The sequence below is a fragment of the Streptopelia decaocto genome (genome assembly GCF_964273445.1).
Source record: "Streptopelia decaocto genome assembly, chromosome: 5".
Lineage (NCBI taxonomy): Eukaryota > Metazoa > Chordata > Aves > Columbiformes > Columbidae > Streptopelia > Streptopelia decaocto.
This window is the reverse complement of record NC_138659.1, coordinates 2985299-2999446: the sequence shown is the minus strand read 5'-3', so window position 1 is coordinate 2999446 and position 14148 is coordinate 2985299. Positions and strand designations below refer to the sequence as shown.

The window sequence follows — 14148 nt, the reverse complement described above, 5'->3', positions numbered from 1 at the left end:
AAGCTCTTCCGGAGCTCAACTTTACATAGCATTCAGTCCTGGGATGCCTGGAACAATCTCCCTCCTTCTTTCAAAGCCTGCTGATAAAGAATCAGGCTGGTGGGGGCTGCTTTCTCCTCAGCTGGGACAAACTTCTCTGCCTAGCCCTTGAAAAGACCTCATGCTTTCGAATGACTTTGGTTTAAACAAAAACCAATACATTAAAACAAACCCAAACAAATCTTGCCAGAGCTTTGTTGCAATCCGCTTGTGACATTGCTGCATTGGGAAAACACTTCTGCATAGTGGAATCCCTTTCTGTAGAACCTTTGGAAAGATGCCGGGAGCAGCCGGTGCTGCTGCCAATCCTGGTGTCAGCGTCTGGAAAATCCTACTGGAAAACCTGACGCGGCCCCTGCGCCAAACAGAAGGGTGTACAGGGCCCTGACATGCTGCTTTATACATGCAATACTGCCCACTGAAGCACTTTGTATCTCTACTCTGGGGAAAGCAGGTGCCTACAGAGACAGGAGTCAATGATCACTTCAGATCTCCCCTCCGTGTGTGCCGGGTGCCAGCAGCCCTGCGCCATGGGAAGCCATCCAGCTCCTGCCCTGCTTGCTGGAGCCCGCAGGCAGGCACAGCTTTGACCTCAGCTTGCTGCTCCGCGGCAGGGAAAACACCACATTTTGTCCTCAGGAAGCTGAGAATGGAGGGGAAAATCCCTTTTCCTAGAGCACTCCAAGTAGGAGGCTGAACGACTCAGACAAAACCAGTCCCGTGCCTCAGTTTCCCCATTTAGAAGTTCTTGGACTTCCTGGAAGGTGTTGAGAGGGCTATTAAAATCCACCCCTATCCCTCACACAAACACAGACCTGAAATAACAGACTTTCCAATAACAAAAAATGCTGTATTAGGACAATGATTGGAAGTGCTCCACCACTGCGGAGCTCGCCCCGCTTTCCCCTCGCACCCCAGAGCCAGCCCAGGTGTCACCGTGTCCCCGCGGAGGGCAGCACAAGTCCTGGGGGTGAGGCAGACCAAAAGGTGACCTGCGCTGATGTTGGCTTGGATCCCATTCTGGGCGAGTGTGCGGGACTCAGACGATCATGTTTTTCTTCAGGCTGAGGGTCTCCACCTCCTTCATGAAGCGGAGGCACAGCTCCTCCTGCCACGGCAAGGCCACGCACTGCACGGCCACGGGCATCCCCACGCTGCCGCGGAAAGCCTGTGGCACAAAGAGAGGGGCAGAGGGCAGGGGGACGTCCATGGGAAGGGATGGGGATGCTCGTGCCGCTGGGGAACCTGGCGCCACTCACCTTCGCCAGGGTCCGGTCCCACCAGTCCCGAAAGTACCCCTGGTAGCCCTTCAGCTCCTCCTCATCCTCATCCGTCACCAGTGTGACGGGGACCACGCCGGCAGGGAAGTCCAAGGCATTGTAGAGCATGGTGTAGCTGACTGCCACTGCGGGACAGGGGGAGCCTGCATCACCAGCCTGATGCAGGGAAAGCCTTCACCCCCCTCTGCCTAAATGACCTCCCAGCTACCTGGGTGTTTGTACTGGGAATTCAAGGGCTGCAGGATGTAAACCTGCCCCTTGGCTCCCAAATGTCCCAGGGGGGTTCTGCTGGGTGTACCCCATGGGCTGGGGCTGCCTTGGGGTGCAGCTGGCCAGTGCCCTGGGGATGCAAGGGGAGGAGGAACATTTCTCATCGATACTGGTGGAGTGCCACAGCAGGTTCACACTGCAGGCAAAGGCCCCCCATCGGCGGTCCTACCTGAGAGCTTGCCAGGGTAGCCGATGCCGAGAGCCGGGCCCAGCATGGGACAAAGCATGACGTCCAGATTCAACTTTTTCCACTGGGCGATGAACTGGTGGCAAAACTCCTGAGGAGGAAACATGCGGGTGGTCAGTGAGGTGGATGTTCTGTCCCACGGCTGCTGGCTGAGGCTCTCCTTGGGTGCCCAGCTGGGCTCTCGGCCCTTCTCCAGGAGCAGCCATCAGGCTACATCAGGACAGATCCTGCTAAAATCCAGCAACCCTTTGCTGCTTGGCCAACAGCCCTCCCAGCTTAGAAAGCACCCTCCTCTTTGCTAAAGCTGGAGGTGTGGATTGAATGTGGGGGCACATAGCAACCCGGGACATGGGCATGGGTCTTGAGGAAACCAGAATGGAAATAAAGGCAAGTCTGCTGCAGCTGATGGCCAGTGTTTTCAAGGGTAGGACTAAAAAATTCAGGTCTGATTTGGGATCATGAATATGTCTGTGTGTCATCCTGATCTTTAAATGCGCTGAGAACTTACACATCTAAGGGAGATCTGCTGAGGAATGATGTTATGGTTCCTACCTCTCATCAGCAGTGACTTGATAATCTCCTAACCTTGGTGGGTACTGAATCTGCCTCTTCCCGAAGAGAAATAAACCAAAAACTATCAAAGCCCAAATTGCAATACTTTACCTCAATTTCACAGTGAAGACTCCAGACTTCATCCACTGTGCTGAAAAACAAACAAACAAACAATGAAAGACAAATGAAAGCTGCAAAGAGCAGCTTCAGGGGCAGGGAAGAGCATCAAAAAGCAGATGGGCACAGGTTGGCTCTGCTCCTGGAGCTGCAGCCAAGGGAAGAGAGGACTTTGGCAAAGTCCTGGTTTTTCTCTGACACGTTGGAGGTCTTACATCTGCTTCTGCCCATGATGGAGGGCTGAAGACTAAAGGCAGATCAGTGCAGGGATTTGAGTCCTTTCTCACCACTAACTGCCCAACAGCAGCAAGGAGAAACAAACCTTCCCTGGGCATTTACCTTTCTTCTGTCTTACGGGGCCCCCACCTCATGGCATGACAGATGCATTAACCAGTGCTGAAGGTGACACCCTATTTCATTTCCCCAAGCTTCATCCAGTTCCTAAGCAAGACGCTGTGAGTCCCCACCCTCCTTCCCATCCTCAGCACTAGAACAGTTTGCCAAACCCTACAGGGTTATGGTGTTGACATAAATCACTCTCAGTTTGCTCCCACCCTTGTGTTTTCTGCCTTATATTATCTCAGATGCATGCAGATGGGGCAGTGTCCCTAACACAGCAAACACTGCTGCTCTCCAAAAGAGAAACCCAAATATTCACACATTTGCTCAGGCTCAGATCTACTCACTTTGCTCTCATACTTTTTAGGATATCTGAAAATCGAGGCGCCTGAGAAGAAGAAAGAAAGAAAAATTACTTTACTACCAGCCCTGTCCTCTGAGAAAACTGTCACAAATACAAGGTGTTGGCTCTGTGATCAGACAGGGCTCATGGATTTTACCCGAAGTGGGGAGGGGAGGAACAGAAATAGCATCACTCCTGTTTGGAGATGTGTCTAAGCACAGCTAGGCAGCAACAGTTAGAGACTTCTCTATGAGAAAGCCTTATTGCCATGGGAGATAAGTTGTTCTTCACCTATTGCTTAACTTAAACTACGCTAGAAAGAAATGGACCTTACGAAGGGTTTGGCAATCCAGGAGAGGGCAGTTTTTAGCCAGCTTGGTGACTTCAACAACCAGAACAACTGGCCCATGCTGCTGCTCTCCAGCTCTCCTTTGCTGAAAGAGAAAAGGGTGTTTAGCTAAGCAGTGTTAGGAAGCAATCACAGTAGATCATCTTACACAAGGCCAACCCCTCTAAACAGCACATCTAAGTGACAAAGTTTTGCTCCATTCCTCTGGGCTCCTCTGATTCTCACAGTATCCAGAGGGTACCAGTGCCCAGTTTCCTTTTGTCTGTCAAGGCTGGTAACAATCCCAAAGAGACCCAAGGTTCATCTCAATCATTTGATGGTAAGTTCCCCAGTAAATCCCAGTACATATCAACCACTATCTACATCCAGCAGATCTGCTGCCTGTATCTGGGTGCTAGCCAGACCCTAGGCAGGATTTTCATAAAGGCACCGATCACAGCAAAGTGTTGCAGGCTATACTTACAATTTCCTGAGAAAGGAGGAGCCCCCATCAGCAAACATCCCCCTGACGCAGAAATTAAAGATCACACGGTCCACATTGGTGAGTTCGAAAGGCACCAGCTGGAAGGACAGTGGAAGAGGAGTCAGTGGCACAAGCACAAGCAGCCTATGTGGGATAAGCCATCAAGGGCTGGCAACAGGCTGAGCTAGGCTGAGGATTTCCTGACAAGCCCTCAGAAAAGCCTCCAGCATCTGAGGGCACCGGCTCTTCCCCATCCTGTCCATCCTTCCCTGAAAACGCTGTTTTCCCTTCGAGCAACAACTGATGAGTTGAAAGACAGAGGATGGGCTTGGCCCCCTGACCTCCAAGCAGCCCCAAGGCACAAATGTCCCTCCAAACGTGGCAACAGGTGACAAAAGTGGGGAGTCTGTGCTCCCCACTTCACTTGTGCAGGGGTAAGGGGAATGCTGCAGCCACGACCATGCCTCATGCACAGGAGGTGACTTGCTGAAATGGCAGAGAGGAGGAAGGAGACCACCTCTGCTCTGCACCCCAAAAACTGAGACCCTAGAAACAGGTCTAGGTTAATATGGGGCTCCTTTGCTATGAAAGATTTGCCATCTGCAACTGCCCTTTTACTTTCTCCTCAGGCCTTTGTTTCCAGATACAAAAAAGGGGAGGCGGCTTTCCATGCAATATGCAGTAGCTCTGTGGAACTGCTTGCCAAAGGCTATGATGCAGAAGAAATTAAATTGGCTTGAGAATAGACTAAAAAAGTAATTGGACACAAGCTTGTCACAGCCACTGAAGAGAAGTGGCCCATCGGGCCCAGGAAACGGGCTGAGCTGGCAGCAATCACACACCACCAGGACTGTAAGCTCCACATGGACCCTGCCTCAGGACCTGGGTTGTACAGCACCAAACACAATGTGGATCTCAGCCATGGTGTGAGTAAATGCACCCCCACCACAGACAAGTCATACAGCAGTGTATCTGCTCCCCAGCGTGTGTTATGGGTTGGGGTGGGCTCCCTTTTGTGTTCACCAGCACCTAAAGAGCACCGAGATCCTGCTGAGAGGAGAAATCAAGTTGCAATATGAAGAATTTCTCACTTCCAGAAGCAGCAGCTGTCTACTTTCATTAAAGCTGTGGGAAGCTGAGTGGATTCCAGGCCCACTTTCCTTGCCAAATTTGCTTGGTGTTTACCCATGGATCCCAAAGACACGGTAGGAAGGAAGAATAGATGCAGTACGATTACCGGTTTCACGCAACACCCTACCGTGTGACCAGCATCCTCCAACAGCTCCTTCACCTCCCGAACGGCACGTCTCATGGCAGGGCTTGGCATGGTGAAGAAATCGGTTTCATAGTAGCCTATGCGAAGCGGCTGTGTGCTGGAATACACCTGCAGAAAAGGGCAAAGCGCCAGCTGGAAGGACATCAGTGGCGTCGGGAGCCAAGAGCACGCCCATGCTGCAGGGTGAGTCTGGAAAGCGGCACTTGTTGTGCCCACGTGTCCACCTGCAGCATTTGGCGGGTTGGAATGGGTCGTGGAAGGCTCTCAGGAGCCACTAGCACTCTCAGCCTGAGCAATGGCAGCTCTTCTCAGAACCCTTTGTCCCCTTTGAGGTCCTTTACCTCTTCATTGAAGGGAAGGGGGGGCACTGTGCTGTCCAGGTGGAACATGTCCTCGCACAGGAGCGCCCGCATGCACAGCGCCAGGCTCTCCACGTCTTTTGCCATCGGCCCCACTGCAGCAACCACTGGAAGAGACCAGAAGAAAGCATTCATGGTTCAGCGTCTCTCAAGGGTATGTCCTGCAAAAGCAGGACTTCTCAGCATCGTTTTGACTTAATCTAGTGTCAGCAACAGATCCTCTTTGAGAATTGAGCTGTGGATGCCTACAGGTGCTTTCCCACCAGCAGGCCCCTTGCTATGGACCCAGAGTTTTTAATCCATCAATATGTGCCCTGATGTCTCCATTTCATGATTTACAAAATTAAACAAAAAAACTTTGTTGATTACGACACAAGGACAACAAAACACAGTATCACAGTATCACAGTATGTTTGGGATTGGAAGGGACCTCAAAAGCTCATCCAGTCCAATCCCCCTGCTGGAGCAGGAACGCCCAGGTGAGGTCGCACAGGAACATGTCCAGGCGGGTTTTGAATGTCTGCAGAGAAGGAGACTCCACAACCCCCCTGGGCAGCCTGGGCCAGGCTCTGCCACCCTCACTGAGAAGAAGTTTTTTCTCAGATTTAAGTGGAAAATACACCACTTTTGACTGCTAACCTCTCCTCCCATGAAGCAGTGACAGACAGTGCAGCAACCTGGGGCTTACAGGGTGTGTTGAGGTTTATATGTTATACAACATGCTCCTCTCAGCTCATGCATGTTCCAGTTTCTCAGGAGTCATATGTGGGAATGGCTCTCTGAAAGAGACCCTGAAAGGGAACCTGCTTCTCTCTCTGAACATGTTGGGGATCTCCCACAACCAGCTGAGGGTCCTGCTCAGCCCTGCCCCACTGCTCTCCCTGGAGGACAACCATCAATTCCTACCTGCCTTCTGCCCAAGGACACCAGCAACGACTCCTCTTTTACTGTGAAGAAAAGAGACACATGAAACACATCAGCTGAGTAGTTTCCACTGAAGGGAAAGGCTTTAAGCAGTAGCAAGGGGTAATGAAAACGCTGCCCTCCCTTTGCAGTGCAGAGGTTGGCAGAAGGAAGGGCCAAGGGGAAGCCCAAGAGGGACCCAACCTAGGCCAGAATGATTTATGTCCTGTCAGTCAGGAACAATCACCCCCTTAGCATGCAGATGGAGAAGGTTCCCTGTCTCTGTTCTGGGGGAACTGATGCTTCCCCCCATACAGGCTCCAAAAAAGGCTGTGCAGGAGAGAGAAACAAGCCCTTCCCAGTTCCTCCAAAGTCTCCCCTTGTCCACAGGAGCATCTCAGCACAGCAGCTGGTAGGCTGGTGGCTGGGTCTCACCCAGAGACATCCCTGCATTACTCACAGTACCTGAGTCTGTTCCCGGTGGGTTTGAGTCCACAGATCCCACAGAAGGCAGCGGGGAAACGCAGGCTCCCTCCTACATCTGTTCCTAAGCCCAGGATGGACCCACCTCCTCCTATAAGTGCCCCTTCTCCACCAGAGGAGCCTCCGGGGGTCCTGGTGTAGAGCAGAGGGTTGAAGGTCTGGCCAAAGATCAAGTTCTTGCAGTCGTAGCTAGAGAGAGAGATATACTGGAAATGAGAGGAATGTAGGTATCTGTTGGTGTGGACCCCAGCCTCTACAGACAGACTTTCAGAAGGTAATTAAGTAATTCACTAGTTGTTACATTGACATCACTTAGTCTGCGGGAGCTTCCCAAAGCTCCCATGAAGACCACCAGCCTTTTCATGGTGGTCCTAGGACCTGGATTCACTGCCAGCTAAGTTCAGTGTCACCAAGCCTTCCCCAGACAGACTCTCTGACAGCGCAGGTACATCAAGCCTCCTGGAAAGGCTGTCCATGCACACAGTCCTGAGTGCCACAGGACATCCAAACCAGCCCACCTGGAACAGGTCCAGCTTCCCCCACCCCAGGAGGGAATAGCTGAGCCTCTGCTTGGGAACAGCCCAAATGCCAGCTGCAGTGATATGCAAACACCAGATGCTCCCAAGAACTGGTGCAAAATCTGATAAAGCCTGGAGCAACCCTTTAGTGTGGCTTTTATAAAACCTGGTCAGTCATTGCCATGTCACCTTACAGATGCATTTCACACACCCACGGAAGAGCTTTGCCAGAGTTTACTTGTCAGAACACAGGGACACCTGCTGCCAGCAGAGCACACCTGACCCCACTCTGTACCAATGATGTCAAGAGTGGTCTTGCCAGATACAGAAGGAGGTTTCAGAGCTGGATAATTTAAGGTTGTTAGCTTAGCTAACTAGCTTCACCTTCCATTAATATGTCTTCCATTAATATACCCACCCAAAGGGTAAATTAAAATAAAGTGATTTTAAAACATCCAACACAGGAAAGAAGGGCAGTGATTTCTCTCTTCTTCTCCTCCTCTTTCGCTTCTTTATTTCATTTGGAACTAGAGTTAATTTTCATCCTTAGTGTAAATGTGTTTATTTTTTTTAAGTAAAACTTACAGACGCTAAGAATGGGCACTGGGTGTTGTTATTTAAGAAGTGGGTACTGAGAATTAGACTTGGTAGAAACCCTCAGCTGAGCTGAGGGAGGGAGGACTGCCACAGCGCCCAGCGCCCACCTACCTGATGAGGGACTGGGGAACGTTGGTTTTGACAAACGGAATTGCCCCCTGTCTCCTGAGCACCTGCACCACCACGCTGTCCTCTGCTGCAGGCTTATTGAGGTTTTTTATAAACCCTAACGTGGAATCATGGCCCTGAGAACACACAAAAATGAGTTTTCCAAACAGAGGATTGCAATTCCCCCTGCCCCCCTTATTTTTATCTATATATATAAGGATGTACGTGCATATCCAACAACACATCCATCACGCACACATTACTGGTAGTAAATCTGACCAGTTTTCTATTGGCTCATATAGGAGACAGGCAGCAAACCCAACTGCTTGACAGAGCAGGCCATCTCACATCAGCTGTGACAAGGTTCACTAGAGCTGAGGTCAAACCTCCTCCCGCTGCTGAACTTCAGCCCACAGTAATCTCAGGGTACACACATTATCGTGCTGGCGGTACCTGGCAGTTGATGGAGTCTTTGATGCTGACAGGCACCCCATAGAGCAAACCCAGCTTCTCCGTCTGCTTCGCTTTCTGGATCTGGGTCTCGCTTTCCTGCAGATACTCTGTGATGCAGTTGGTTTCTGTAGCCATTTGGAGGGCCTTGGGGAAAGCAGGTAAGCACGCAGGTGAGACACAGCCTGCAGCGTCGCACAACAGCTATCTGCTTTGCAAAGGACACCTGCCTCTTCCCCTTTTCCACCTCCCCATCTGGGCAGTCAGTATCAGGGCAGCTCTTCCTGTTCCTTTCCAAGACATTTTCATATCAAACTCCAAAACATTGTCTGGACACAGGGAGGCCACAGCACCGACTGGTCCATAATGGAGTGAGGCACTGAGCCCAGTAGAATAGCAGAACCTGTTCTCTTGACTGAGCTTCTGGGGTGGTATAAAATGATAACGCTAAAACATGAAGCCAGGAGGCCATCAGGGCACTTTGGCAGCAGCAGAGAATGGAAGCGGACACTGAGTCTTCGAGATTTACCAACCCATTTGGAGATGGAGGGGAGACAACAGCAGCACTCGGCAACTTCCCTATAGTTATACCTGCCCCTGGGAAGGTATAGGCTCCCCTAAGAAAATATGGGCTCTCCAGATGCTGAGCTTGCTGCTCCCCTCTGTTCCAAACCAATCCAAGAGCCATGGCAGCCAGGCAACCAGCTCTCTTCTTGCTCACAGAAATGCACAGAAAGGCCCAGCCCTAGCCAGCGAGCAGTGACAGCTCAGCAACATTTGAACCAGCATTTGAACCTTGTATTGAGCTTCTCCCCAGAAAGCCAGTCCCACCATTGATGAGATGCTGCCCCACCACCCTCAGTCCTCACCTTGCCCACGTAGGCGTAGAAGACGTGGTCCGGAGGGAGGGAGCCATCCCGGAGTTTCTTGGAGAGCTCCGGCAAAGGCAGAGAGAGAATGGGGACCATTTTCACGGAAGGATGCTAAGGGAAAGGTTGAACAGGCAATGAGACACCCCTACCTCAGCTGGTGGGCAATTCCTCTCCCTTTGGCACCCACTCTAAAAATACCTGACATTTGGTGACCAAATGCAAGATCTGCCTCAAGACCGCAGTTCTGCTCATACCCTGATACCAGTGAGCATGGGGTAAAACCTGCAGGGCCAGTAGTAACCCAGGCTTTCTAAAGTCTTGCCTTCTTGGCCAGACTGATTTCACCAAGCACCTGCTGTTTTGCCCAGCCTAGTTCAGACAGGTCTTGGCCAGGCCTGGGGCAACTGCTTGGTGTAATGCTCTTTGCTGAATTACAGTGAGAATTGGCAACATCGTTACAGGCATTGCTTCAGCAAGAAACTAAACTGGACCTGGCACCAGGTCTTCTTCTGGCATCACCAAAGCATCCTGCAGAGAAGCACACAAAACAGGGAGACCCTTGGCTGACAGCAGACACATCATTCTTTTTGGCCAGCAGAGATTTCCCCATCACTTGCCAAACATAATGATAAAAGCTTCAAACCTCATCCCCCAAGCTGGACTCTGACCCAAGCGAGTCCACTCCAGCCACAGGTCGAGCAGCCTGACAAATATCGCAGGGGGTTCCACACGGTCGGCACATGTGGCATCGCACCCCACCCCCGGGGACACCGTCCTCGGAGCGGGCGGCTGCACTTTGGCCTCGGCTGATGGCACGTTACCTCTTGCCTTTTCCTAGCGCCTCCTCAGCAGCCAGGCTGAGCCTCCAACCACGGCAAAAGAGGCCGGGAAGCTTCGGGACGGGGAGTCGCGATTTTTCCTCCCCTCCCTGCCGGTTACTGTTGGCTGGCGCCTGCGCCGCTGCCCGTTCTGCCCCGCCGCACCGGAGGCGTTTCCTATTTCCTCCCCATCCCCGCTACAGAGGGGATGGCAGCATTGCTGGGGGGGCGGGGGGGGAGGGTGTGCATGTATATATAGATTTAGAAAGGAAAACAAGCCAACAAACCCAAAACAAACTAAATCCCTATAACTCCATATTAGGAGCTGGGACGCCGCCTGGCAGCGCAGCAGCTGCCCCTTGCAGGCAGACACCCCCCTGCCCGCAGGAGCTGCACGGCCGATCTCCCCGGGGCTACGCTAAGGGAAGGGGCCGGGGTGAGTGAGGCCATGACCGGGCGGAGCCGGCTCCCCCATCCCCGGGGGGATGGAAGGGAGCAGCGCGGCTTATCGCACCCACCTGCTCCCGAAAGCGTTGCACGGCCATCTGCATCTGCACCAAGCTCCGCTCCTGCCTCTGCTGAGCCTGCTTCACCTTCTTCCAGAGCCCCCTCCGCCGCCGCCATCGCAGCAGCAGCAGCAGGCTGGCGGCCGAGCAGCACAGCAGGGCGGGCAGCGGGACCCGCATGGCCGGGCTGGCTGCGACCGGCCGCCCCGCTCCTCCCGCGTCCGCTCCCGGCCGGGTTCAAGGGCAACCGCTCGCTGATGGGAGGCAAAACCTGGGGAGGATTCCTGGGCGGGAGAGGGCTGGGCTCTCTGGAAATAGATTTAACCCTTTTGCTGCTTTACGAGCAGCAGCGCGGGTGGGGAGGAGGAGAGTTGAGAGCAGGAAAAACTCTTGAATGAAAGCTCAGCTCTCTCCGTGCTGGGTGGTCCCTCTTTGATAAGGTTTGTTTATGTTGCTGTGCTGTTCTGTAATTGAGGCTTTGATCTCCCCGTAATTTTTCAGCGTCTCTGGGGGTAGGCTTGGCTAGGAGCATCAAAGAGGCAGCGGGGGGAGCCCCAGAGATACCCGGCTCCTTTGCATTTCCTGAGGCTGAGCAGCTGCGTGGGAAAAAGAAACATTAAATGCCCCAGCCTGTGCCCAGCAGAGTCCAGTTCATCACTGGCAGAGCATGGCTGTGCCTGTGCTTTGCGATGTGCTGCTGCTTCCAGCGATGGAAATCTGGCATCCCTGCTCAGGCAGGAGTGCTCGTTGGACCCTTGCACGCAGTCGTGAGGGAAACTCCAAGATAACTTGTCACCAGCTCCACACGGGGTCTGTCCTTAAAAACCCTTCACCACTTGCAAAAGTTCATGAGCAAATATTTCAAGATCGCCAGCTTCAATACTGCCCCTAAGGTTGTGGAAAACCTGTTGGGAATGATTTAGGATGTCTTCTGCCTCTCCTTACCTCCCAGCAGGACAAGCTGTGCCCGAGCTGTCCCTGGCAGATGCTGAGCTAGAAAACGTGATGAAGAGTTACATGCCCCCAGACCTGATTTTCCTGGTGTTTTCACTGAGGCCACTGACTTTACTTCAACCTCCAGGCCGTCAGGGCTCCTCTGGCAGGACCAGAGCGGCTTGTGCCAGAGCCCGGCTTTCCCGGAGCACTGTTCATGGGACTGTCTTTGCTGAAGGGTTTTGAAGCCCTGGAAATACCCAGCCCCCACTTAACTTGTGGCTTGTGGCTTCTTGCTCTGTAAGATCAAGGTTCGTGAAAGGAGATGGTGTCATCCCTGATCTCCTCCTTCCTTCTTTCTCTTGCTGTAGCCTTCACACTCTCCTCACCTGCACTGGTCTCACCCCACGGCAGCACAATGTCAAAACAAGGGTGTTTCTCTGCAGGCAGTAAAACCAGGGACACCTGAAGTCTTTTAAGGAGAGAACAAGAAAGGTGGTGAACTTTGGAGAAACAGAAGTTAAAAACTAGTTCTCGTGGAAGAGAAAATTACTTCTTGAACTCTCTTCCCCCTAGTTTAAACCCTGCTTGAGATGTCTCATGCAGAAACAATTTTCAACTTCTGCAGTTCAGCTTGTCAAAGGGAAGAAACCAAAATATGAGCTTTGTGCCTGGAGCACCTGCACCTCCAGGAGCTGCTGCTGCAGACCCCAACTATCACCTCTTCTGGGGGAGAATAAATGAGGTTGAGGCATCAGGCAGGGTCTCTGCAGGGGCCAGCCAGCTCTGGGAGGTTAACCCAGCACATGGGAACCCCCAAAATGAAGTAGTTCTCTGCTGTGACCCAGCTGCCAGCAGAAATGGGACAGGGGGGCTCCAGCACAGGCTTTGGGACACTGGCTTGTCCTTGCCAGATGAGCAAGTGGAGATTTTCTGCTGTTATGTCCACACGGCTGCCCATACATTGCAGCAAAGCAGGCTCGATTCTTGGGGTGCTGGAAATGAGGGGGGAACCTGCCCCTGCACTGCCTGGCAGGGCTGGAGCCTGTGGCTGAGGGCAAGTGAAAGGATCAGCTGGATCTGTTAATCTTCCTTTCCCATTGCTCACACCCCTGTGTGTCCACAGAGCTGCAGCTGGGTGGGTACCACCACACCCCAGAGATGCTGTAACCCTGTGGTTAGCAGAGGCAGAAAGCCATAATCTTCTTCCAGCCATGACACGTCACACGGAATGAGCCGGACCGGCTTGGGTTGAAGGACTAGCTACCCCATGTTCTTCTGACACCAGAGCAGATGCCAAGAGCCTGGCAAACACACAGCAATGTTTTCCTTAATGCTGTCTCCTGGCATCCTGAGAGCTGCGGCTTCTCAAGGCAGAGATTAGGTTTCAGTGACTAATAGTTGTGTGCTCACACAAATATTTTTGGTGTGAAGCAATCCGATTCTGGCACTCACAATGTCCTGCAGCAAGGAGATCCACAGTTTATCCATGTTCTACAGGGAAGTGACATCTCCTGTTTGCTGCCCTCAGCTGATTTCATTTGCTGCCCCTTATTTCAGAAGAGGCAATAAGCAATTGTTCGCTGTTCACCTGGGAATTTCTACACTTCTGTTTCTCCATTTCACCCTACTGCTTTAGATTGCTTCCTGGAGGTTAACTACTTGTCCCTGTCACCAGCTGCCGCTCACCCCTCTCCCAGGATCTGGCCCTCTGGAAGAGGATCCAAGCTTCATTTACAGCATCTTGCTCCACTTCTCCTCTCCTTGCAGGTTCCTGGCTCTTGAGTGGGATTCTTCAACGTGATCTGCAAGAAGAGGAGGCAGCTCCTCTCAGAGCTGGACTTTAACCCCTGCTCTGTCTCCATCCTGGTGTGCAGCTCCACAGCAGCCCTACTACTGCTCACCTGGGCCACGAAGGACCCGATGAAGAGAAAATTTGTCCAAGCTGAGCGCTATATAGAGACTCTGGGGGTGGTTGTCCAGCAGCTCAGTTAAGAGGTAGTGCATGTTGGAGTGATTCCTTTTGGCCCTGCGAGAAGATGGCATGTTTCAGCCAAGTTGTTCACTTGGTGGCACCTTTGTTGTTCCCTTTGTAGTCACCTCTGCTTGTAGAAGGTGCTTGTTTTCCTCACTGATTATGCTCCAGAGCTCTGCCAGTGGGAGGGCTGGTCGGTCCCAAATCTGCTTCAAGCTGGAGTATCTGAGTTACTGCAAGCAGATTGAACATATAGTTTGTGCCAGCTTTGTAGACTCTGCTCTGAGCAGATTAGGGAGTGCTCACGTATTTCCTACACCAGCAAAGTGGAGGAGGAGATGACCTGGAAGTGGACCATGTGCAACTTACACTTGCGCAAGCTCTTTTTGCTCCTTGTGCACCTGGCAGATA

At 52.3% G+C, this 14148-nt stretch overlaps 1 protein-coding gene across 2 annotated transcripts; it reads right to left on the bottom strand.

Moving 5' to 3' along the window:
* Nucleotides 1-868: 868 nt before the first annotated feature.
* FAAH (fatty acid amide hydrolase) lies at nt 869-11103 on the bottom strand. 2 transcript variants are annotated; one of them, XM_082053223.1, is made up of 15 exons: nt 10842-11103; nt 9503-9616; nt 8637-8780; nt 8187-8320; nt 6943-7149; nt 6481-6521; nt 5557-5681; nt 5198-5323; nt 3940-4037; nt 3462-3561; nt 3132-3172; nt 2440-2479; nt 1759-1867; nt 1299-1444; nt 869-1207 (listed from the first exon to the last, which is right to left on the bottom strand). In XM_082053223.1, the coding sequence occupies exons 1-15, from the start codon at nt 11007-11009 to the stop codon at nt 1079-1081; spliced, it is 1722 nt and encodes a 573-aa protein (XP_081909349.1). In that variant the 5' UTR covers nt 11010-11103; the 3' UTR covers nt 869-1078. The 2 variants fall into 2 exon arrangements, with proteins under 2 accessions (XP_081909349.1, XP_081909350.1); XM_082053224.1 differs by lacking the exon at nt 10842-11103 and adding an exon at nt 10327-10434.
* Between the last annotated feature and the right edge of the window lie 3045 nt (nt 11104-14148).

What these genes read in the sequence shown, in the direction of transcription:
- FAAH (XM_082053223.1), bottom strand. Translation starts at nt 11,009, where the DNA reads ATGCGGGTCCCGCTGCCCGCCCTGCTGTGCTGCTCGGCCGCCAGCCTG. An exon ending in TCTACGCCTACGTGGGCAAG is followed by an intron (nt 8,781 to 9,502) that starts GTGAGGACTGAG and finishes GCTTTCCCCAAG; the next exon opens with GCCCTCCAAATGGCTACAGA. An exon ending in TGTCCTTGGGCAGAAGGCAG is followed by an intron (nt 5,682 to 6,480) that starts GTAGGAATTGAT and finishes GGTCTCTTCCAG; the next exon opens with TGGTTGCTGCAGTGGGGCCG.